At 39.4% G+C, this 24,210-nt stretch overlaps 1 protein-coding gene across 1 annotated transcript in view; it reads left to right on the top strand.

Annotated features, from left to right (window-relative positions):
- Positions 1-23,359, top strand: part of uvrag (UV radiation resistance associated gene) — a 69,354-nt gene extending 45,995 nt beyond the window's left edge. The window contains exons 14-15 of the mRNA XM_086013233.1: positions 16,177-16,268; positions 20,900-23,359. Coding sequence (XP_085869359.1) covers positions 16,177-16,268; positions 20,900-21,713 — 906 coding nt within the window. The 3' untranslated portion in view covers positions 21,714-23,359. The remainder of the gene's footprint in view (positions 1-16,176; positions 16,269-20,899) is intronic.
- Positions 23,360-24,210: the final 851 nt, after the last annotated feature.

Genomic DNA, 24,210 nt, shown 5'->3' with positions numbered 1-24,210 from the left:
GACATTCCATGTCCATAGAGCTAAATGCCTAGATAGACCAATCCGACATTGGCCAACTGTGACCGACATTTACACCCTGTGGCGTCGGGCTGGCTGTCGGCACGTTAAGATGGAAAAATACACCACGACAGACAGCGACGCTGACCATTCAAGTACCTTCTGCACATGTGTGAGATATAATACTCCTCAATACCATCGGCGGCGGTAGTCACTATTCGTCATGGTTAGAAAAAGCCAACCAGAAAGCTATTGGCCAGAGGCGGATTATAAAAACGTAAACAATGCATTCAGCTATATTCTTCGCTCACGATGAACTCCCACGCGAAGTAAACCATCATCTTGACACAATATCGTGAAATACTTACATTGTCAACTCTCGCTCTTGTACTTGTAAGAAGATTAAGTCAGTAAAGGCTTGCTCACTGTTTATCCGCATTTGTCACTTCACATTCATGCCCTGTGCGCTTATTTGCTAGCTAATAGCCAATCAGTGACCAAATGTCACTACTCACGACGCCGATTCACCACGCTGAAACGCCCACCAGACGCTTCCTGATGGGCTTAGACGCTACGACGGTGGTCACTTCACCAATCAGACACCGCAAACGCCACCCCGACGCTTCCTGACCTCCGACGTCGGATTGGTGTATCTAGGCCTTAACTTCTGTAGCCGGGGATCGGACCGCCAAGGTCCCCTGCCGTAGGTTGTCGCCCAGCTCACAGGGCACCTGACCCCTTTAGCCCCTCCCACAGGTGATGAGCCCATGAGTAAGGGGATCCACATTGCCTCTTTGGGCTGTACCCAGCCGGGTCCCATGGGTTCAGGCCCGGTCACCAGGTGCTCGCCAGCAAGCCCCACCTCCAGGCCTGGCTCCAGAGGTGGCCACGGTCATAAATATGAGGTAGCAAATGAAAATACTAACAGGAAGGCTGCCTTTTTATTCCCCAAGCCACTCTTTATACTGTTTTTCATGTCAGTAACGACGAACGCAAACTACTGGAATCCAGGTTAAACCTCTGTCAGAGGCTTGTACTTTGCTTTTAATTACACTAATTGTACCATTCATAAAGCTCTTTTTTGCTGAAAAGAGAGAATAGTGTGTAAATGCAACAAAACAACAATATCCCAGAATTTCTTCATTGTGCCAATGTGGCATTCTTTTGTTGTGTGAGGTAGCTACTGTATATTTTAGCTGTCTAAGGTTGTAAATCAGTTGAAAGATATACTCCTAGTGTTTGTACTTTGTACACAACAAATGTATTAACAAAATATGTTGTTGTTGCTCCACACATAATGTTATGGTATTAAGTTATCATGTGCTCCACATGTGGACCCACCTGTGCAACAGATGATGGTGGACATCTGTTTTAGAATGACCCGAGTTTGAATCTGTATTGGTTTTATGGACAGAGGTGAAAACGATCTGCTGAGTCTGTAAGTCTGTCTGTCTGGATCTCATTTTCTACAAGATTCCTTTGAACCAGTGTACATGATTGTGGGTTCAATTTTGCTTTGTTAATGTTGTTATCAAATGAAAATATTTGACTCTTGATTTATCACAACAAATTGTGTTGTTTAAGACTTACTATCTGGGAAATACTTTTTTTTTCACTCCTCAAGGCAGTCCCATGTGCCTTCTATCAGTGGTCCAATTAAACTTTCAGCAAGAGTTTACATCTGATGGCACCCCATGGAAGATTCATGAAATCGACTTGTCTGAGAGCTTACATCATGGTGTATGGCTTTGATTAAAAAGGATGAAAGCTTGGCATTATGCAACTTTAAAGGTGGGAATTATGCATTTAGAAGAGGACTGGATACCAGATTTTTAAGAGTGGATGAAGCCATCCTAGATTTTTTTAAGTTCTGATTTTTTCCATTTGTGTACAACTGTTAAGACTGTACACGCATAGCAAGTGCCACTTGCCAACAATGTAAAGTAGAAGACTTTTTCCTGTGATGAGTGATTGATTGTGGCGCTGGCGGTGTTTGATAAAGCCTTGTTCCAACTGACACATAGCTTTATTTCTTCTTGCTAGAAGTTGTTGCTTAATTGTTAAAGGGCCATAACGCTTGAACTTGCGGTTCAATTGAAACTTAAAATAAATCATCGGGGAGTGGTATACAGCCTGATGGTCACAAGTGAATGGGCAAAATTTACCTTTTTGGTTATTTTTGGAAGTTGTGGTGTGTGGTTGTTCCTTGTTGAGTTCGTAGCAAAGTATTGCCTGAGCGGCACTTTTAATGAATTAATGTATACGGATTTGTAATGTACCGTTTGAGGATGAGCAAATTGCCTTTTTTCACTTGTCATCTTTTCAATATCCTGTTTTATTTAGAGAACTGGAGTTTATACTCTATATGGGCTGGTAACTACAGTTTATCAATAATAATGTACTTTTTATTTTGAGAATTACTGACCTATACTTTGAAGCAAAAATATATTTGTCTGCTTTTTTTCAACATCTCACACTCTTTTATAATGCTATTTGCTAATTGCTAATACTTGATATTGCCCAAAACGTCTCATTTCTGATTACAGTTTGAATATCACTTAATTACATCGACAAGAGGAGCTGTCATCCATATTGTTCCCTAAAATGGTATTTTAATGGCTCACAATATATCATATTTTGCATTATTAAAAAAACAAAAAAAAAAACAGTGGGTTTCTCTACTTTAGATAGGAGCATCCTTATTTTTGCAGAGTGAAATTTGTGCTTCAATGGGCCCATTTAATGCATCCCATGTATGCCTGAATGTTTAACAATGATTTATCAGGTTTCTTCCAAAGCAATTTCACATGTTCATATCTATAATCCATATAATCCAGTTGCATATGATTGTGATGATAGATCATAGCTTCAAATCAAAAGAAGTAGTAAACATGTCACAGTCAATAAAATAGTATCCACTGCAAGGCAGCGAGTGTCTTCATTTTGTGACATGTTTCTAAACCAACGAAGAAGACGCTGCTAACACAACGGAGCATGCATGCGGGCCCGGCGGCTGTGCGCCATACTCACATCGAGAAAGCCAGCGGCGTAACTTCGTTCAAATATATGACCAGTCGACTCAGTACAACTCTTACAATAAAATTATATTCTGTATGATAACCCGATTAAACCTCCCCGGATGGAGACGGGGTGTACAAGTAAAGGAGTTTCCTGCCTTTTACATCCTACTGCCAGTTAGTCTTTCATAGTTACATTAGCCTCTTATTAAATGTTAAGTATTATGTTAAAATACAATAACTTTAATTCATTTTTATCCATGTCATTATTTTCAATAGTTAAAAAAAACAGAAAAAAATTCTATTCAATATAAATCGATATCGACTAATATGAAACACTTATATTGTGATATACCTTTCAGTCGTATCGCCCAGCCCTACTGGATCACTATTCTTTTTTTATTTTTATTTTTTTTAACTAACAATGAGTTTTTATTAATGTTTCTATTTACAGACAATTTGATATCTCTTCACAATTTAGTATGTTGAACCGAGCTCTTTCTACCCTTACAAATGTGTCAAGTTTATCATGACTCCCAAGGACATTAACCTTATCCTTGTTGGCATATGGTTACTTTCGGTCTTCCCTGTTCCAGTTAATAGTTTTAGCCACACTGTTGTGAAATAGCCATGTGTGGCTGCTTAGATGACAATGATGCTATACAAAACATCCTGATGTTCGGGAGTATGTGCTAAGCATTCTCAGTCATGAAACATGATGTATCATATTGTGTGGGCCTCAGGCGCAGGAAACCAAGTACTGGGAACTAAAACACAGCAAATCTGTTACTGGCTAAGCGGAGGATTCGTCTTTGTTTCTGTCTACCAAGGAAGGTTTTCCACGTTCTTTGGGCAATTTCACACCATGATATCCCGGCACAAGGCCATGCTGGTGGTCTGGTGCCTACATCAGAGCGCCATCTGCAATTAAGGTGGCAATTGTGGCCCTATAAAAATGGCTATTACTCATAGGGAAGTCTAATAAGAGGTTAGTGGATGTGGAAACAAGCAGAAATAGATGCTATTGGCCCGAATTACTTCCTAGTTAGGTTATTTGGAAAGTTGGTATTCTTAACTTGAAAAATCACTAAAATTAAAACTGAAAGCGATGTTGAAAAGGGAGAGCAAATGTTTTGATATGATGTTGAAACAAAGCTATTTGCATTCTGTAATTAGTCTGCAAAACACATTAGACATGGGCAATGCCCAACATTTTCCAGTAAAAATATTAATAATGATTATTATTAATGATAAGTCACTGATAGTGTAGTGGTACACACGCCTGAGTTGTGTGCGGGCAGCGTGGGATCGATTCCCGCTCAGGGACGGGTCTGTGTGTGCCCTGCGACTGGCTGGCGACCAGTTTGGGGTGTAGTCTGCCTTCGCCCGTTGACGGCTGGGATAGGCTCCAGCACCTCCCCGCGACCCTGTATAGGATAAGCGGTTTGGAAGATGACACACATTATTAATAATAGTTAATAAATAAAAATAAAATAAGAATAATTTCTGTTTACTTAACTAAGGATTAAGACTGTGAAAATCAAAATGGTGCGTTCAGTAGTTTTGTAAAAGGAAACAATAGGTGGATGGATGTGTTAGACTCTTCTGCACAACAGAATTACTGACATCATCAATTGTGTCATTTGAGTTATATGTATATAAGTTATCAGTTATAAACAATAATTGGACAAAAACTGTACAAAATAGGTTTGAATTTGTTCCCAGGAACTTGAGTAGTGTACGTATGTGGGAAACAACACAACAATGTGCTATTTGATCCCTAAAGCATTGCTCCTGGAAGAGAGCTCTACCTTGGAATGTCTGAAGCATTTATCACCATTTTCACTACTTCTGAGAGGAAAAGGTGGGGCTTGAGAGCCTTAGCAGGATTTTTCGAGACTATTGAACTATTCCAGGTTTCCCTTTCTGTGTCCAGCTGAGTCTTGTGTTTCATGACTCACTTTTCTGTACATTCCAAAAGATTGCGTGGAAAAATGTATAGAACAACTGTGCACAGTTATCTCCACAGTTTCCTTTTAATATAATTCTACCTCGTCATAATGCATTCCACACTTTTTGTTTGCAACACCCCTAAACTAAGGCTCTCCAGACACCCCCCACCCACACCACCATAGGATTGGGATCAGAAACTTTGATCTAGGCTTTGCAGTAGATATGTGTGAAGAGAAACTTGACCAGCTCTTAGCTCTACTACGGGAAAAATTTAAACCCTTTCATGCACGAATTATGATAACCTACATCAGGATTTTTAAAAATGTGTTGTTTGGTTGTTCTTAGCTACAGATTTCATCCACAATTTTTAGCCATAGTTAGTTCCCGGTGGAAACTTTTTTGTTTTTGTTTTTAACACAGCTGATGTGCCGACGCTGAATGAAAGTGAAAACCAAGCATGACTTACTGCGCATCCCATTTGCCATGTGACAGAAGATCCATTTCACGAGACACAGATTTTTGCTTCAAGCTTTGGGCGTATATAGCTTATGCAGCGAAGCCGCCAGTGTGCTGTAATTATGGGCGTTCCAAAGATTTTTTTTAATTCCACTTCAATTCATGTAATTGAATTTCCACATTTTGTGGTTTACCGTTGGTATGTCCACCACCACAAAAAGGGGCAATTTACACTAAGTACAAGGGTGTATTGTGGTTTTTTTGTTGTTGTTGTTGTTTTGCAGTTTTCGGCAGATTATTAGGAGCTGCTAATGATATTGTTGACTGACTGATGAGTTGACTGATGGCAAAGATATATTTGGTGTGTCTTTTATAACGTCATTGTCTAGTGCCGTGTAGTTCACAAATATAGTTGTAAAATGTTTTGTATAAAGTTTTCCCATCGGTTTTCTTCAATTTGATCTATCTGTGGCTTTTATTTGGGCTGCTTCAAAGAATGAGTCGAATTGTTTACTTAATAGCGTGTCTGCATTAGTTTGGGAAAAGTGAGGGTCCTTACATTATTCACGCAAGACATGATATGTTAATGTGGTTCAACTTTATTATATATTTGAACGCTGCTGCTGTTGCTGCTGGGAATAAAGACAAAAATCTCATCATTGTTTCCAATACAAACAAATTAAGCCCCCTGTAACAAACTGAGGCAGAGGACTTTATGATCTTGAATCCCCAGGTCTAATCACAGATTAAAGAACCTTATCTGATTGAAAGCAAATATTGCAGTTAACACTCAACATGGGAATTTGGCTACACTTCTCTCCAAAAGTATTGAAACTGTAAGGCCAATTCATTTGTTTTTGCTGCAGACTGATGAATGAATACAGGGTTATAATAGCTTTGAACTTTTCATAATAGTTAGATTTCATTTCATTTTGATTTTTGTTTTTTATTTTACATTCTGTCATTTTTCGCAGAAAATGTATATTGAATGTTTATCAGCCTTTTTTTAGATGAAGCCAGTAAAGGACTCATGTTAATCAGTATTGTGTCAGATGTAAAACTATCTTGTGACAAACTAAGAACATAATTTATTCACACGTTCAACGCACTCACACATGCACAAACAGATCTTTCACACATTGTAAATCTTTTAAATACATAACTCGCTTTGACAAGAAGTGCTTTACACAGTTTGCTTCCGCTGCAGTTTCAAATTCTTTGCTAATACTAATAGTAAATGTCAGTCCTGAAACCCCAAAATATAGACGAAAAAAAAATAAAATCCATTCACAAGGAGGTCAGAATGAAAGCAGCATGAAGCCAAGATAGGTACATGCCCACAAACCATATATACATCCTCCATATATACTACCTTACTGTATTATTTTCATAGGGGCCTTACAGAAATACTGCACATGCATAAAAATAATTTGTCCTTGTAAGTATGCCACCACATTTCTCTTCCAGAAGAAACCGTAAAGGGCAATTGACTTTTTTTAATCTGTTATGATGAAAAATCAAAACACTATCAACTAAATGTTAGTATTTAAATCTTTAAAGGGATGAGAGAATTTCTCTCTGAATGTTTTAAACTCCTGTTTCAATGATATTGAGCAGAATAATGCTTCCCGGAGGAGTTGCACCTTAGTAGAGGTCTGCTTGGTAACTTGTAGCTAAACTTCCCATGGCTGATGTCATCTTGTTGTTCTTTAGACCCCAAACTAATTGACTGAATTGGCAACGACTGTGCAGCCTGGTAATACACTCATGACACTATTAATCAGCAATTTTTTATATTTAATTTCACACAATCATCACACATCCTCATAATCGAATAATTGATTATGATGTTGATCCCCAGTTGCAACCAGGCAATGTTGTTGCATATTTTTTTGTAGATTCCAACATTTTTTGTATTGGTCCAAACCAACGACAAATTGATCCTCCATTTCCCTGCAGTTTTTGAACACTCAATTACCGTATTGATATTTTAGTTTAAAAAAAAAAAAAAGTGACTTCCTTACTGCATAACGCTTTGAAATTAAAACTACAAAGCATTTATTTAGCATATTCTCAAAGGGTAAGGTGCCTCATTGAGACGTCATTAAGGTTTATAGGGCTGCCATGGAGGATTGATGATCGTGTGGTATGCCAATTTTGCAAACAGGAAGTTGCCCTCAGTGTTGTGATTTCACATGGGCCATGTTGGTTTCGGGTTACTTGACTGCAGTAGCTCAGCACCAATGTCTCTCTTTGGTGAGAGTAATAAACGCCAAAGTCACAATAACCTTGAATGATTGTGGCTTTTCCAATAGGTTACCTCCATTGATTTGTTTGAAAAACAACAACAGAAAACAATCACAACATGAACAGAACTCATTAGGACTGCAGCCCTGACTTTAGCACTGTAGTACTTTCATCGGTGCTCTCTCTTACTGAATTTCCTATTGATCTCACGCTACCTTCCCCATAATTATGTAAATCTGCTGACTGACTTGGGCAGAAATATGATACTTTGTAAAAAGTGTAACAACGAGATATGTGACTGAACAATCTGGTTTGAATTTGACTCGGACAGGCTCAGCGAATACACCACACCTGCGTTACATTAACCACAGAAAGAAGGGCAGCACCACGGGTGTTAAAAGACCGAGCGCACCGCTTATAAATGAAGAAGCATTTTCAGTAAGGAATATTTAAAAATGGCTTTATGACATACTTGTTGAAAATTTCAAAAGAGGCAGAATGTACAACGGCTATTACATATCTTTTGAGGAAGGTTTCAAACATAGCATGGTCTATAAATTCAACCCGTGGCCGTGGATGTACTAGTTAGATTTTTTTCTGTTTTGTTTTTGTAAATGTCTTAACCACCTAATTAAATAACTTGCTGTTGAAGGATGGTGTCCCAGGTGTGGGGGAGTCGATATACCCCCTCCTCCCTATTGATGGTGACGTCTCAATGCCTCCTTATGTCTATGACTTCCTTTATCCATTTTTAAATTTATTGATTTCCGAAGGTTGGTGTATGGCTGTCATCGTGCTCAACAAGCACAGCAGTCCAGATATGGAGGTTTCACTCAAGTGTGACCACTTACTTTAAGTAGGAATACATAGCTTTTTTTTTTTATTATTTGGCCGGCATTTCACATATTGAGATGATGTACCCCATTTTGAATGATACCAGTTTTCACAGAGGAAATGGCTGCAGGATGTACACTTTTATTTAAAAATATTCGCATTATTTATTGACAGTGAGGAAAGGCTTCATCAGAGTGCTGTGTTTCCACGTCAGTCAGACTGCACACATGTGGGTCAAGTGCAGGTGAAACTGTGACTGTCCTTGCAGTCTGAAATACATCTAAATGGGAAGATTGTGTGATGCAAGGTTACTCGATATGATGGAAAGAAATGCTGCCATCTGTTTTTACAACTCATATTTAGTATCGAAGTATGTGATTTGATTTGCACAGTATGACTTAAAAAAAAATAGTTAAAAAAAAGATGAGCTCATTACAGTAATGCTTAACATGTATATATATTTTATCTAGGTAGACATAAACTTTTGATATTTTTCTTATTTTCGAGACAGTGTCTCATCCAAACATCCAATGAGAACCTTACTTTTTACTCACCATTTACAGTACCTCTACAAACTTTCAATGTATACAAAGGGGAAGCAGAGTATTACAAAGGATTTGTACCTAATTCTTTTTTCCCCTAAATATCCTCACTCATCATTCTCTTAAATGTAACTGGAAGGCATTTTAAGTCAGTGTTGGTAACCATTACTTTTTAAAACATTTTATTTGATGATTGACAAATTTTACTTAATTAATATACCAAGTATTATTGTGCACACAGCATCATATGGCCATTAAAGACTTCACACTATTGTTTTTCAGTTCAATTTAGTTGATTAACCAACACACATAATGTTTTTCAAAAATACAAGAAGCCCATGAAAACTCATGTCAAAAATGTTCACCCGTTTCAAGATCAGTCTTGGTAGTGACACTTGTTTAAAAAATTGAATAAAAAATCTTAGGAATTTTCTTAACAGGTGGTTGGTCATACAAACCAAAGTGTGTGTAATTAAAGAAAAATCATGAATAGACAAGTAACTATAAAGAAACGTTTCACCAGCTATCTGAAATGGGAAAGTTTGGCACTGATAGTCTCATGGACAAAAAAATCTACATGTTAAATTTTTGGTTTGGGATTAGAGCTACTGGTGTTTAATCATGAACAAAACAATGCCCTGAAAAACAATGCCCTGGGTGTGTGTGGTTTCAAGTGTCAAGCAAACAACTTCTTTTGAAACTATAAACTTTGAAAGTTCAATATTGATCATTTATGGCATGTTTCTTTTGAAATGTGATTGAAAAAGTCAGGAATGAACAGAATACCTCCCAAAGTATTCCAAATACATGTAGCACAATAACATAATATTCAAGGTGACTGAAGCCAAAATAATGTCCGCTGATAGTGTAGTGGTACACACGCCTGAGTTGTGTGCGGGCAGCGTGGGATCGATTCCCGCTCAGTGACAGTGTCTATGTGTGCCCTGCGACTGGCTGGCGACCAGTTCGGGGTGTAGTCTGCCTTCGCCCATTGACGGCTGGGATAGGCTCCAGCAAGTCCCCGCGACCCTATATAGGATAAGCGGTTTGGAAGATGACATGACATGACATGAAGCCAAAATAACTTCTCTATTAGTTTGTTTTGAGCAAATGACACAGGTTAATATATTGTAAAAGCATTGTTAGTATCATGCAAACATACAAAAAAATATATATATTGTGTATATTTGACTTTACTTGTTTCTGTCATAGGATTGTAGTATCGTATTGTATCTCAGCTCGGGCCATTCTGTGTGGAGTGTACATATTCTCCCTGTGCTTAAAAACTGCATACATGTCAAGAAACTAATTAGGATACTGGTTATTACCTTGAAATACATACTATGTGTTGATTAGAGAAAATGTTTCTTGTTTTTATTATAGTACAGTATTATCATTCCGGCTTGGAGGGGGGGGGGGGGGGGAGCCCAAATAAACCACTCAAATGAATATATCATCTGTGCCTGTAATGACAGCAACTGTAGCCATTCTTTGAATTTATAACTTTCAACTCATAATTCTTGGTTTCACACAGCCTCAGGTTGTATGTAAGATGTTTACAGAGCTGAAATTTTGCAGGCGATAGTCTCTACAAGCACATACCACATGTATGTATGAAGAGTAGTGTCTGGGTAAGGCTCATGGTCCTTGACCAGAAGGATAGTCGCTGGAGGAACACCTGGCTTTGCTCCAAGATCTTGGAGCTAATGCGCTCTTGATTGTCTTCCCTTGGGTTTGTAAAATCTATGCACTATTAAATCCCCCTGTGGGCAAAGACATACTGGATACATACTGGATATCATTGGATACTTGAGTCAGTCATGCAAAGTTTGATTTGGTGCCTTATGTTATACCTCTTGACACATGAAATACAAAATGAAAATCTCACCCAAGAACTGACCTTTTGTCCATCATAAGTGAAGAGGCATGAGTATGCTTTGTTACTGAGCCCCTTCTGCTTCGCCAAATCATCAGCAATTAACCTCAACGTTCCTTTTAGCCCGCCCACATTCACATTTGGATCTCGGGCTGATTGATAGTGACACACGCAGGGAAACTGTAACACGTGGCAGAAGCCAGGCTATTATTGTTTGGAGTGGCAAACAGGCAGATTGGGTGGGTGGCTTGTACTGTAAAGTGACTGCTTACTCTTGGCATTTTCAACAGAGATGTGTTTATATCTGGTGAACACCTTGGTAGGAATGTGCTAGATACACTGCAGAGTTTTTGTGTTGTTACTTGTCTTTGTAATCAGGATGAGTCAATGTGATAGGCCCGTTGTTCATTCAAACCCACACGGTCACACCAACTGATTGCCTACCACACATGTTGCAGAGTCTAAAGCCTGGGTGAGATTCGTTGAATACCTAAACAGGGAAGGTGTTGAGACACAAAGATGTGATCAACCATGAGGAAACCTGGACAGATCTGTTTCACTATGTCATCATGTGAAAGAGCTTCTCACCTTACAACTTAGCTCAATGGGACATGGGAATTTCTCACCACGATCTGGTGAGCGCCATTACAAAGAATCCTGTGGGCAGTTTGAAAGCACGCTCGTGCACATATGGATCAGTATGAAAAGGACTCCACTAGCATTCATCAGCAAAATGAATCATGAAAGGGAAACTAGAAATGACTGGTGGTCTCAAGTGGACTTATCCTGAGCATTTTGTGGGATATGTTCCCCTCTACACTTTCACAGATTTTTTCACATTCCTAGAAGACATGCTCGGTCCTTTCTTTGGTTCAACATGACGATGGTCCCATTACAAAGTATCAATTTTATTAAATGTTTAAACCTTGGGAACAGGGGCCAATGAGAAGCAGTTTCCCAACTACCATTTAACACACAACAGCCTAAACAAACCTTTCAGTCAGGTTTTCGTCCACTCCACAGCACTGAAACAGCTCTACTAAAAATGACCTCAGAGCTCCTCATTGCAGCTGACTCACTTTCACTTTCTTCACTTTCCATCCTCATAGTCCATGACCTGAGTGCGGCCTTTGACATTATCTTGCTTACCACCCTCCTCAATAGACTCTCCTCCTTCGGCATCACCCTCACGCCCTAGACTGATTCCATTCATACCTTAAAGACCACACTCAGTTCATCCAGCTCCTTCTAAACCAAGTTCTACCCAGTTACTTCAGGTGTGCCCCAAGGCTCCTTCCTCAGCCCCCTACTTTTCACTATCTATGTCCTCCCCCTTGGCACCATTATCTGCAAATGTTTTTGTTGTTGTTGTTTTGCAGTTTTCGGCAGATTATTAGGAGCTGCTAATGATATTGTTGACTGACTGATGAGTTGACTGATGGCAAAGATATATTTGGTGTGTCTTTTATAACGTCATTGTCTAGTGCCGTGTAGTTCACAAATATAATTGTAAAATGTTTTGTATAAAGTTTTCCCATCGGTTTTCTTCATTTTGATCTGTCTGTGGCTTTTATTTGGGCTGTTTCAAAGAATGAGTCGAATTGTTTAGTTTTAATAGCGTGTCTGCATTAGTTCGGGAAAAGTGAGGGTCCTTACATTATTCACGCAAGACATGATATGTTAATGTGGTTCAGCTTTATTATATGTTTGAACGCTGCTGCTGCTGGGAATAAAGACAAAAATCTCATCATTGTTTCCAATGCAAACAAATTAAGCGCCCTGTAACAAACTGAGGCCGAGGACTTTATGATCTTGAATCCCCAGGTCTAATCACAGATTAAAGGCCCCTCACCTTATCTGATTGCAAGCAAATATTGCAGTTAACACCCCACATGCGAATTTGCTTACACTTCCCTCCAAAAGTATTGAAACTGTAAGGCCAATTCATTTGTTTTTGCTGCAGACTGAATGAATGAATACAGGGTTATAATAGCTTTGAACTTTTCATAATAGTTAGATTTCATTTCATTTTTATTTTTTTTTAATTTTTTTTTTACATTCTGTCATCTTTTGCGGAAAATGTATATTGAATGTTTATCAGCCTTTTTTTAGATGAAGCCAGTAATGGACTCATGTTAATCAGTATTGTGTCAGATGTAAAACTATCTTGTGACAAACTAAGAACATAATTTATTCACACATGCACAAACAGATCTTTCACCCACTGTAAATAGCCATATGTCTTTTAAATGCATAACTCGGTTTGACAAGAAGTGCTTTACACAGTTTGCTTCCGCTGCAGTTTCAAATTCTTTGCTAATGCTAATAGAAAATAACAGTCCTGAAGCCCCAAAAAATAGTTGAAACAAAAATATCCATTCATAAGGAGGTCAGAATGAAAGCAGCATGAAGCCAGGATAGGCACCTGCCCACAAACCATATATACATCCTTCATATATACTACCTTACTGTATTATTTTCATAGGGGCCTTATGGAAATACTGCACATGCATAAAAATAATTTGTCCATGTAAGTATGCCACCACATTTCTCTTCCAGAAGAAACTGTAAAGGGCAATTGACTTTTTTTAATCTGTTATGATGAAAAATCAAAACACTATCAACTAAATGTTAGTATTTAAATCTTTAAAGGTAGGAGAGAATTTCTCTCTGAATGTTTCAAACTCCTGTTTCAATGATATTGAGCATAATAATGCTTCCCGGAGGAGTTGCACCTTAGTAGAGGTCTGCTTGGTAACTTGTAGCTAAACTTCCCATGGCTGATGTCATCTTGTTGTTCTTTAGACCCCAAACTAATTGACTGAATCAGCAACGACTGTGCTCTTTGCAGCCTGGTAATACACTCATGACACTATTAATCCGCAATTCTTTATATTTAACTCCACACAATCATCACACATCCTAATAATCGAATAATTGATTATGATGTTGATCCCCAGTTGCAACCAGGCGATGTTGTTCTATTTCCTCCCCCTTGGCACCATTATCTGAAAATGTCATGTCTTCCATTGCTTTGCTGATGACACCCAGCTATTTGTCCTGCAAACCTACCTTCTCCCTGCCTCCCTCCTTCCCCACTCCTTCCTCACCCCCTGTTTATCGGAAATCAACTCCTGGCTCACTTAGAACTTCATGAAGCTTAACAGTGCCAAAACAGAAGTTCTTCTTGTCAGTACAAAATCTATATTATCCAAAGTTGGCAGTTTTTCCATCTCTGTTGACCATTCTCTAGTTTCCCATTCCCCTCAGGTCAAGAGTTTGGGTCTCTTCCAAGACAGCACACTATCATTCCATAAGCAAATCAAGAACATAACCCGGTCAGCCTACTTCCACCTGAACAACATCAGTCAGCTCCGCCACTCCCTTTCCCCCCAACCGCTTCGATCCTTGTCCACAGCCTTGTCACCTTCCATCTGGACTACTGTAACTCTCTCCTCTTTGGCCCCCCTCACAAGTCTCTCTCTAAGCTTCAACTGGTCCAAAACCCAGCTGCACGTGTCACCACAAGAACCCCCTCCTTCCATCACCCCCTTTCTCCAGCAGTTTCACTCGCCCACGGTCAAATTCTGAATTTGATTTAAGCTGTTCCTTCTTTCCTTCAGAACCATTCATAACCTCACCCCTCCTTACCTGTCTGACCTCCTCCACATCACCACTCCACCCTGTACCCTCAGATCCTCCTCCTCCATCCACCTCACTGTTCTACCTGTCCGTCTCAGCACCTTGGGGAGTAGGACCTTCAGCTGCTCTTTGGAATTCTCTACCACCTGACCTCCGCAACTCACTCTCTTACCACTTTCAAATCCAGACTCAAAATTCACCTTTTTAAGATCACCTACTCACTGTGACCACACTGTGTTAGTTTCATTATTTTTTATCTAATCTTTTATATCTCTTATTTCTTCAGAATAATAATATTTTAACTTTTTTTTTTTTTTTTTTTTGGTGCACAGTTTCCTTGAGGGTCTTGAAAAGCGCTTCCAAATTGAATGTCTGAGCTGCTTTTGATGTAGTCTGATGCTGAGACTGTCATGGCTGCAGTTTTTGTGTTTCACATAGCAGATCTGGACAATTTACATATCGTAGTATGGATACAGATATATGAACTTTTACAGTTTATATAAAAAGTCCACACACCCCTGTTCAAAAGCCACACTTTTGTTATATAAAAAAAGATCAGACCAAGATGAATCATTTCCAAACTTTGTCCACTATTAATTTGGCTTATAACCGCTGTTACTCCAAAAAAAAAAAAAATCTTTTGGCGGGGAAGATTTAGATTTTTTTTATTAAAAAAAAAATAATAAAAAAGTTATGCTTTTGTTAACAAAGCAAATGCATTCCACACAGAAGAATCACCCTCATATTACACCTTTCTCTTTTGTAAATAAGGAGAATGATTAAATTTGACAGTTTGACCTTTGGAATGTTTTTCCTTTTTTTTTTTTTTTTTTTTTTTTTTTATCTGCATCCCTGAATGGATTGTCTGACCTTAGTAGTTCCCGTGTGTTCGTAATACTTCATAAGACCTACTGACACTAAACCAACAGCCAGAAAAAAAAGCATTTATGCATCTATTTATATCTCTATGATGACTTTTTTGAATCTTGCCCCTAAGTTAGGTGCTCATGAATAAGCAGCCTATTAAATAGGATCAATCGGTCTTAGTGTGGATGTAAAGAGCAAAGGCGTTGCTATGGCACCAGAGTGGAAAGAACAGATGTCAGCTGGACTAGACAGTGTGTGCGTGTGTGTGTGCGTGTTTGTGTGTGGTCCTGTAGATGTGTGCGTGTGAGACACAAGGGCCTCTGAGATTTATTCAGAATGTGTGACATGATGCTCTTATCCTGCTCGGTAATATAGAGCAAATAAACTTTGGAGGGCAAGGGTTGGTTTGATGTGACAATGCTCAACTGTTGGAGATTGTGGCAGCAAAACCGCAATTCACTGATGACTTTTTTTTAAACCAGTGTATTTGTTTTTTCTTGCCGCCCACATCTTAGCCCATGTCTCCCTACACCTTACTCTCGTTGCCTCATATGGCTGTTATCAGCTAAGGATGTCCATTGTGTATCCAGAAAAGTAATAGTCTGATGTTAAGAGAAGAACTGTGTCAAGGTGAAAGAATGTGTTAAGTCCCCCCTCTGTGGGTGGGAGTTCATGTCACAAAACAGCGGTGTGTTGCTTGTGGTTAATATATGTTGTTGTTTTTTGTTGTTTTCATTTATTGCAGCTAAGATATCAACATGGCTTGACCACCCCAGACCTTCAGCAAACACTACCCAACCTGAAGAATTTTCTGGAACACGGCTTGCTTGTCCGATGGTAAGACAAAGAAAGGCACCAAACATATATATATAAGGGAAGATTTTGAAATAAAATATGTAATTTTACTACCTAGACTGTTACTCTAAACCCCAATTCCCCTCTCCCCCACCCCTTACCTGACACCAAGTGGTGTTTTCTCATTGGACTTTTGTGCTCATCTCAGATTGCCCATAACAAACAAATGTTCAAACATATGGGTGTTTGTATATATGCATTTGACACCAGGAGACCGTAGTTTGCAGTTCGATGATCGATTTTATAGTTGTATCATCGGACTTGTCTTGGACACTCAAGTGAAGAGAGTAGCCAAGTTGTCAACAGATCACCACCTGGTGGTGTGTTGGCCCCAATAGTGGGGTGATGACAGGTTACCACACCGACTTGGCAGGCAAAATAGTTTTAACTTTGACCTCCTACAGGCCTTTGCCCACCGCCCAGTAATGTGAGAGACATCGAGTTTGAGTATTCTGTTATGTGTCTTGGCTGACCAGCTTTGGCCATAAGGTTGTAGTTGATGCCTCTCCTGGTGATTATCCCCAACCCTGTTGGTGGACACCAGCAGTGAGGGATGTCTTCAACCTGAAGAAGTTGGATTGGGCCTTTTTGGAGCGCTGACTCCAGAGTGAACCGATTGGTACTGGCAGGTCGAGCGGAATTTGGCTTTGACGGTAGCAAAAGCAAAAACACAGTTGAAGAGGTGGGCATTCCGTCACACTGACGGACCGTTTTTTTCATCAGTTTGTCCTGACGTTTTTTGGGGGGACCGACTGATGAACCAACGGACTTCTGACGGACTGATTGACGATTACAACTCAGTTCGTCACGAAAAATGAACACTTCTGCTCAGTTGTGGGAGGAGTTCAGTGAGGCAATGGACAACAACTTCAGGGACTGTGTTCCAAATCACTCCACTACATAGAGAACTCACCATTCTCTAGTGATGTTGTCATATGTTTTAAGTATTTGTTATCCCTATATAGTGCCCACAATGTTTCTAGAAAAGTAGTGAACAACAATGGTCATTATAAAATTTGGCGCAATAATATCTTCAGAACAACGAATTATGTCCATAATTCCTCAAGACGAGTGGCGCATGACTGCATGCAGGCCAATTCTATATTCAATTGTAAGGAAAAATGAGATGTCATGATACACCACCATTGCCGTCTTTCATTTTTGGCTTGGCGTTAACGCTTAAATGAAACTTTGTTGTTGGCAACTCCACTGCCCTATAGAATACAAAGCTGCCTTTCATCTCCGCTTCCCTCCATGGGACCGCAAATGTGTATTACACACATTAATTGAATAATCTTTTGTTTTGAAAGACGAGAAACCATCAAAAGTTGTTGCCCTCAAATGGCCCTTCCTCTGATTACCTCCTAATGGGAAGTGGAAGGGCCGAAGGATGGATGAGATCAAAGCATGCATCCTGCTTGGTTTGCGTGTGTGCCGTTGCATGCATGCGTGTGTGAGACAAGAACAAGAACAGGAACAAAAGTCAATACTAATTCCTATGTCATCTGATCAATCAAGACTTTCTCCTCCTGGTGCAATAAACACGTGTTGGCCATTAGCTGAAGCTACTAATGTTGGATGCAGTCCAAGGCCTTGCAGACTAAAATCTCAAAACTCGAACCAAAAGCCAAGTCCTTAAGGATGAGAATACTTCGGCCTCCTGATAAAACTGCAATCTGAAGCAATTTTAAGTTTTTTTCACTTTGGTTAAAAATGCTTGCCAAGAACTTTAAACCTCCCTAATAAACTATAATATACCTAAATTGAACGCAGTTTTCCAGCCGTAATTTTTACTCACCACCAAGCCTTACTCATCTAATTTGGTTGCCAAGAATGTTTTCACCATAGCCTGCTAAAGTTCAAATAGTAGAAAATGCTTATCACACAAAAAAAATGGCACTTAATAACTCCTCGCAATTAAAATGATAAATTCTACACGGTTGAGTATGAGTACAGCTTTTCAAATCTGTTTACATGACATTTGCAGCCTTTTTATTCGCCACACTTAAACTGTTTGTAGGCAAAGTGATAAAGCATATGACCTCAAATCTGCCTTGTAAATTTAGAACTGCTGCTGCCGCCTTGAACTTCTTCTGCTCAAACACATTTTGTGCCAGGAGCCCTATATTTTTTATTTTTTCATTTTTTTAATTTTTTTATTTTTATGTTTTTATGAGGAATTGATGGACAAATGAGAACGCACCATTTGAGTAATATGTTAAATGACATTTTAAATGTCAGAGATCAGAGTCAATAAGACTGCCTTTTGAAGAAAATGGGAAAAACTAGCTTCCACCATGCTCATATCGCATTTTTATATGTGTGTTCTCTCAAAGTTATTTTGGGATTTCCTTAAACAACATCAAACAATCAACTCTAATCTTCCATTGTTTGCTTTGGACCAAAACCATGTGTCCTTAGCAAGAATTGGATAATGCAAATGTCTGTTTTTTTTTCTTTTTTCTCAAATATGTAAGTGTGCTTGCAATAGTCTGGATTTGACACCAGTAGCGCAAAAGGGGAGGATAGCGCAAAAAAATCTTAGCGTGTGGACTATTTCTAGTTCAGGATGTCAGTTTTCTGTTTGATGATTTTGGCAGATAAATCATGATTGCTCTGACACTGTGCAGTGAAAGTCTTGTCAAGTAAATTAAACAAGGCAGTTCGGTGCTGACAAAACTTAAATGAGAGAAGTGGTAACTTGACCATCTTATTTCACGTGTATTGTGCTAGTTCACCAATACAAATAAAGAACTAATGAAGACTCTGAAGAAGTGGATTGTCATTGGTTGGAAGAACTGAGTAGATTGCTACTAAAATCATTCTTAGGTCAGTTGAGTTATCAAACAGGATATTCAATAAAGTCACTTACCTAGCTTAGTATGCCAACAAGTTTAGAACACAAGCTTTACGTTTCCATATCTGACAGAGTCTGAAGTACATTTTCCAATTCCCTAAACAATGTCTGACACTTTGTGACGTCTGTCTCCATTCCTTTCCAATGAATTTGTTGTATATGGACTTGGTTAAAAAAAGAGTTTTGAGATTATGATTTGGAAAACTTCTGCAAAGACATTTGGTTTTTGTTGCTGTTCTTTATTATTAGTAGGAAAAACATGTGTATATATATATATATATATATATATATATACATATATATATATATATATATATATATATATATATATATATATATGGGCGCATAGATGTTGCTAAGTATATGCCGATTGCTTCAGTAATTTCTTTGGCTCTGTCTACTTCCACTTCTCCAGACTGGTTAAAAGTAGCGGGGATGAGTTGTGTTCTGCGGGCTTCTTTTTTCTACCCCCGGTCACTGTATCGGGGTGATGCCGTCTTACATGTTTTAGCATGTTAAGTATTATCCGCAACATACCTTACGGAGGTCGAACGACGCAGACACTCAGTTCTTTTTCGAGCCACCACTCACACTCGATCGCCGTCGTATTCAAATGTTAAATGTTAAAATGTTAATTCCCACATGGCAGACGGCTCGTCTAGATTCGTACGTATTCGTCGTATGAAGAAATGTAGTGTCGGTTAATTTTTTTAAAAAGAATTTTTGTTTTTATTTTGTTAACCAAAATGTTTTTCAATTTTAGTTTTAGTTATTGCATTAGTTTCCGTTAACTACAATAACCTTGGTTAATTCACAATAATTCTATAACGCTGACACAAACTGAACTTTTGTGCAATCCGCTGAAGTATCATGCAGTTTACTAACATCATGCATTGTGATAATGTCCCACTTTTTTGTGGCATTTAAAGGATATTTATTATTATATGACTTATAATTGGGCGTTCCACTGTATAGCCACATTGATGTTTTCCGCTATTTTAGGTTATGACCGAACGTACACCTTCTGAGCGCTTTGGATTCCATGTTTCTGTATTATAGGCACTTTGATGTATGACAAGTTAGTCATTGAAGTGGACATGCATTTCTTTGCACTTCACAATTGTCTTACATGTCACAGTCTCTTCACCAGGGTTTCAAGTCAGGCGCCCTTTTGAAATAAGTCTGCCATGTGTTTGATAGTGAAACCATCCATCAGACAAGTACACATTCAACGCATTACTCAACATGTGCTCCCTTATTCTTTTTTTTTTTTAAGAAAAAAAAAGTCTGCAATTTCTGTTGGGCATTTCCAAATGAAAACAGTGAGGCAATTCAGTAGCGAACATGAATCTTCTGAGATCACAAAGAGAATCTTTTTCACCTTTGAACCCACTTAAGAGCTTGCAGAATGGTCCGAATAAGGAGTCTGGTATATTATAAATGGCCATGCCTATCAGAAAGGGGAGGGCCCATTTAAGTTAATTTATGGCTTCACTACTCGGGCGAGGTGGGCTGTTTCAGATTGCGGGTCTGTTATCTGTTACAGCGGAAAATGTCTGGCATACTTGGGGGAGTGCCTGCTGTGCACTTGTGGGTGACAGCGAAAATGCAGGCTCACAAATGTTGGAAAGTGGAGTAATTTCCAGAGGGATGCAGCTGTCCTTACCCTGGATCAGAAACAGGACAGCTTTTGCCTTCTTTATTTGGTCAGCTTGAATTTTGGATTGCTCAAGTCATGTGTTTACTTCCTCCACAGTGACCGACACCATGTTTCCAGCTCCATCCCAGTGCCAGCCAAGTCTCACCTCGGCGTGCCTACTGCCTCGGAAGTCACCTACCCGGCTCACACCAGCTCCCCAGACCGGGGCCTGAGGAAGAGAGCGAGCTCTGAGGCTGACAAGTACAAGACAAAATCTCCGCCCAGTTATGGCACTGCCGTGGGGGAGGACCCAGCCGCCATAGCCCAAACAATGCAATCATCTCCGCCTAAACTCTTGTCTTCATCCCTGGATGCCAACATGGCCTCACTTGACCTCACAGAGATCACTGAAGCCAAAGAGGATGGAAAGGTGTTGGAGGAGGATAGAGGTGCAGCTGCTGAGGTGGAGATACACAACAGCACTGACAGGGAGATGGAAGTCCACAAAGGTCAGACTGAGGAGCAAAAACCCTGCAGCTCTTCTACACTAGGGCACACTGGTGAGGATCCAGCGGCCGCAAGTCAGCACACAGGCGTCATGAACGGCTCTTTGGTGGCAGGACAGGTAACAGGCCTGATTCCACGTCCCGGTCCGTGCTGCTCTGTGGAGCAAGCCGAGGAGATCATGGGGACCGAGGCCACCAACCTGGGCCTGAGAATGGGACTGCAGATGGGCTTAGAGCTGGCGGAGGAGACCAGGATGGAAGACTACCGCTGCATCCCAGTGGACCAAGCTGTAGCTGTGGAATGTGACGAGCAGGTGCTGGGGGAGCTGGACGTCGCCGGCTTTGAGGAGTTCTCCAGACGCATCTACGCCCTGAATGAGAACACGTCCAGCTTCCGTCGACCTCGCAAAAACTCAGACAAGTGAAGCAGATGACTGGAGGAAAAAGGCAGGCATAAGAAAAAGAAAAACTTGCACAAGGATTTTGGTCAGGAATAAGGCGGGGATGTGAAGTGATAGGACAACGGTTGAGCTATTCTGGAATAATGACCAATTTGCACTTACTATAAAAAAAATTCCATAGCATATTTTCAAATGAAATGCAGTTACACGTGCAAGTATCTGGACAGCTGGCTTTTTTTAAGCCGGCATTGATATATTTTAACATTGGATTCAATAATACTGATAATTCAATCCATTTTTGTTTATTATTCATAAAATAATTAGACCTCAGTATGAACCATATCTTCTATGAACTAGTGTTTTGTATAAAAAGCACCATTCACATCCTGTAAACAAGAAACATGCACTCATCCAGTAACCATAACTGTGTTATTTGATGTGATTCCAAACAATGGTTCACTGCAAAAACTCACAACAATCTACTTTACATACTAACATACCTCAGGTTAAACTTCCACCATATAGGTTTTTGCATGATTCACTGCTAGTACTATTGAATGGTCAAACCATCGGCACAGACATGTTTCTGATCTCGGCCATATGGAATTGGTTGTTTATTTGTATCGTCAACCAATTGTGGCAAAACAAAAAAGTGCATAGCATGGCTGCAACCAGCAGAGCGTCATTCCACACAATACAACACTAGTATGGAAAGAGGAGTTCAGAACATTCTGAAAGAGGTTCACTCAACCCATTAAAATATATTTTTTCAAATCACAATTATAGTTGATCAAAAACATTCAGTAAATCGCCCATCCCCAATGTCCACTGTCTTAATAATTATTACCAACATTAGCATACATGCTAATACAACATTAGCATGCAAGATGCTTGCCAAAACCTTACACAGGCAGTGGTTGGCGGGTGCGTGAGCATTTGTATGTGTGCATGCCAGGGAGTTGTTCACATGAACCTAATGGCGCACAAAATCACTGTTCCACCAATGACCTTCAAACAATAACGAAAGGGAGGTGGTGACTGGAATTCGCTCTAATCCCCGTCGACATAGCAACCTGCCCGCTGATAACCTCACTGGACCATCATGATTGTCTTTTTTTAAATGTCATTCTTCCCCATTGTTGGCATTGATATAGTGAAATACACTGATTCATATTTAGTAATCCTTAAATGTTGTGGTTAGACATGTCTGTAATCGGTTGGAATGTCTCACTCAGGCTCTATTGCAAGTGTGATATTAATTATCTCAATTCATTCATCTGGGATTTCATCTCAGTGAACTGAATACTTTCTTGCACTGGTATTCAGAAAGAAAAAATATATTTATCCCACAAATGTTGTTTGTATTTTATTTTTCAGATAAATTGTGTTCAAGCCCCTAAATTAAACTCCAATGTATATTGTTAAATTATATCACAGGCAATGTTTTGGTCCTCATGTGGACATCTGCAGTGTAAAGATCCTCCACTGGCAGCCCATGTTTCATTTCAGCTCCAGTCCTGTCAGAATGGACTTTTCGGAGGTATTGTATGTAAAATGACAAGATGAACCATATTAAGATAATTTCCATAGACTGCAAGATGGTTCAGTAAGTGACCATGTACATATACTTTTGTATGGGTTTCTTTTTGTAATTAAAGACTTGCAGTCCATTGGTGTATGCTTCTCTTTTAAAATCTTATTTGCTTATTTGTCCTTTATTTACTGTACATCATTGAGTGAAAATTGTCCCCTTTTTGTAATGTCACTGTTTGGCAGAATTTTAGGGATGTGTTGCTCAGGCGCATCTCAGCAGTGCTCAGGAAACTTTTTGGGGTGGTAGGGTTGGCTTTAGTGGATGACTTTCAAATTTTCATTTTTTAAAAATCAATTTAAACAATATATTAAATATATTAAAATAATAATTGCACACTGTTACAATGGTTAGAGTTTCCTGGCAATGATATTAATAGTAATAATAATAATAATACATTTTATTTGTATAGCGCTTCAAAAACACTCAAAGGAACTTTACATGGTAAAAAAATAAATAAATAATAACAGCTGAAGCATACAACGAAGACGCAGTAAGAAAATCATAAATATAAAAAAACTATGTGGGTGCGATAGTATATTAAGGATTATGACAGATGATAGTGTGTTAGGGGTTAAAAGCAGGTTTGAAAAGGTGGGTTTTAGTGCCTTTTTAAAAGAGGGGAGAGTGTGAATGTGTCTGTGGGGATGAGGAAGGGAGTCTCAGATCGAGGGGGCGGTAATAGAGAATGCTCTATCGCCCCAGGTCCGCTACTGAGGTCTGATGGGAGGGGTGAGGAAGTGGAAATTGAGACCATGTATTATGTGACCAAGGGGAATCATGTAAAGGATAAAGAGGAGGGGGCCAAGCACCGAGCCTTGCGGGACACCTTGGGGAACTGGGGCAGTGTTGGACTGAGATTTGTAGATGGTAATGAAGTGGTAGCGATCAGTGAGGTATGATTTTAACCAGGAGAGGGCAGTGCCGGTG

Source organism: Filicampus tigris, chromosome 17, assembly GCF_054856515.1.
Source record: "Filicampus tigris isolate MCC_2025a chromosome 17, RoL_Ftig_1.0, whole genome shotgun sequence".
Lineage (NCBI taxonomy): Eukaryota > Metazoa > Chordata > Actinopteri > Syngnathiformes > Syngnathidae > Filicampus > Filicampus tigris.
Note: the sequence above shows the minus strand (reverse complement) of the source record. Positions and strands in the feature narration are given on the sequence as shown.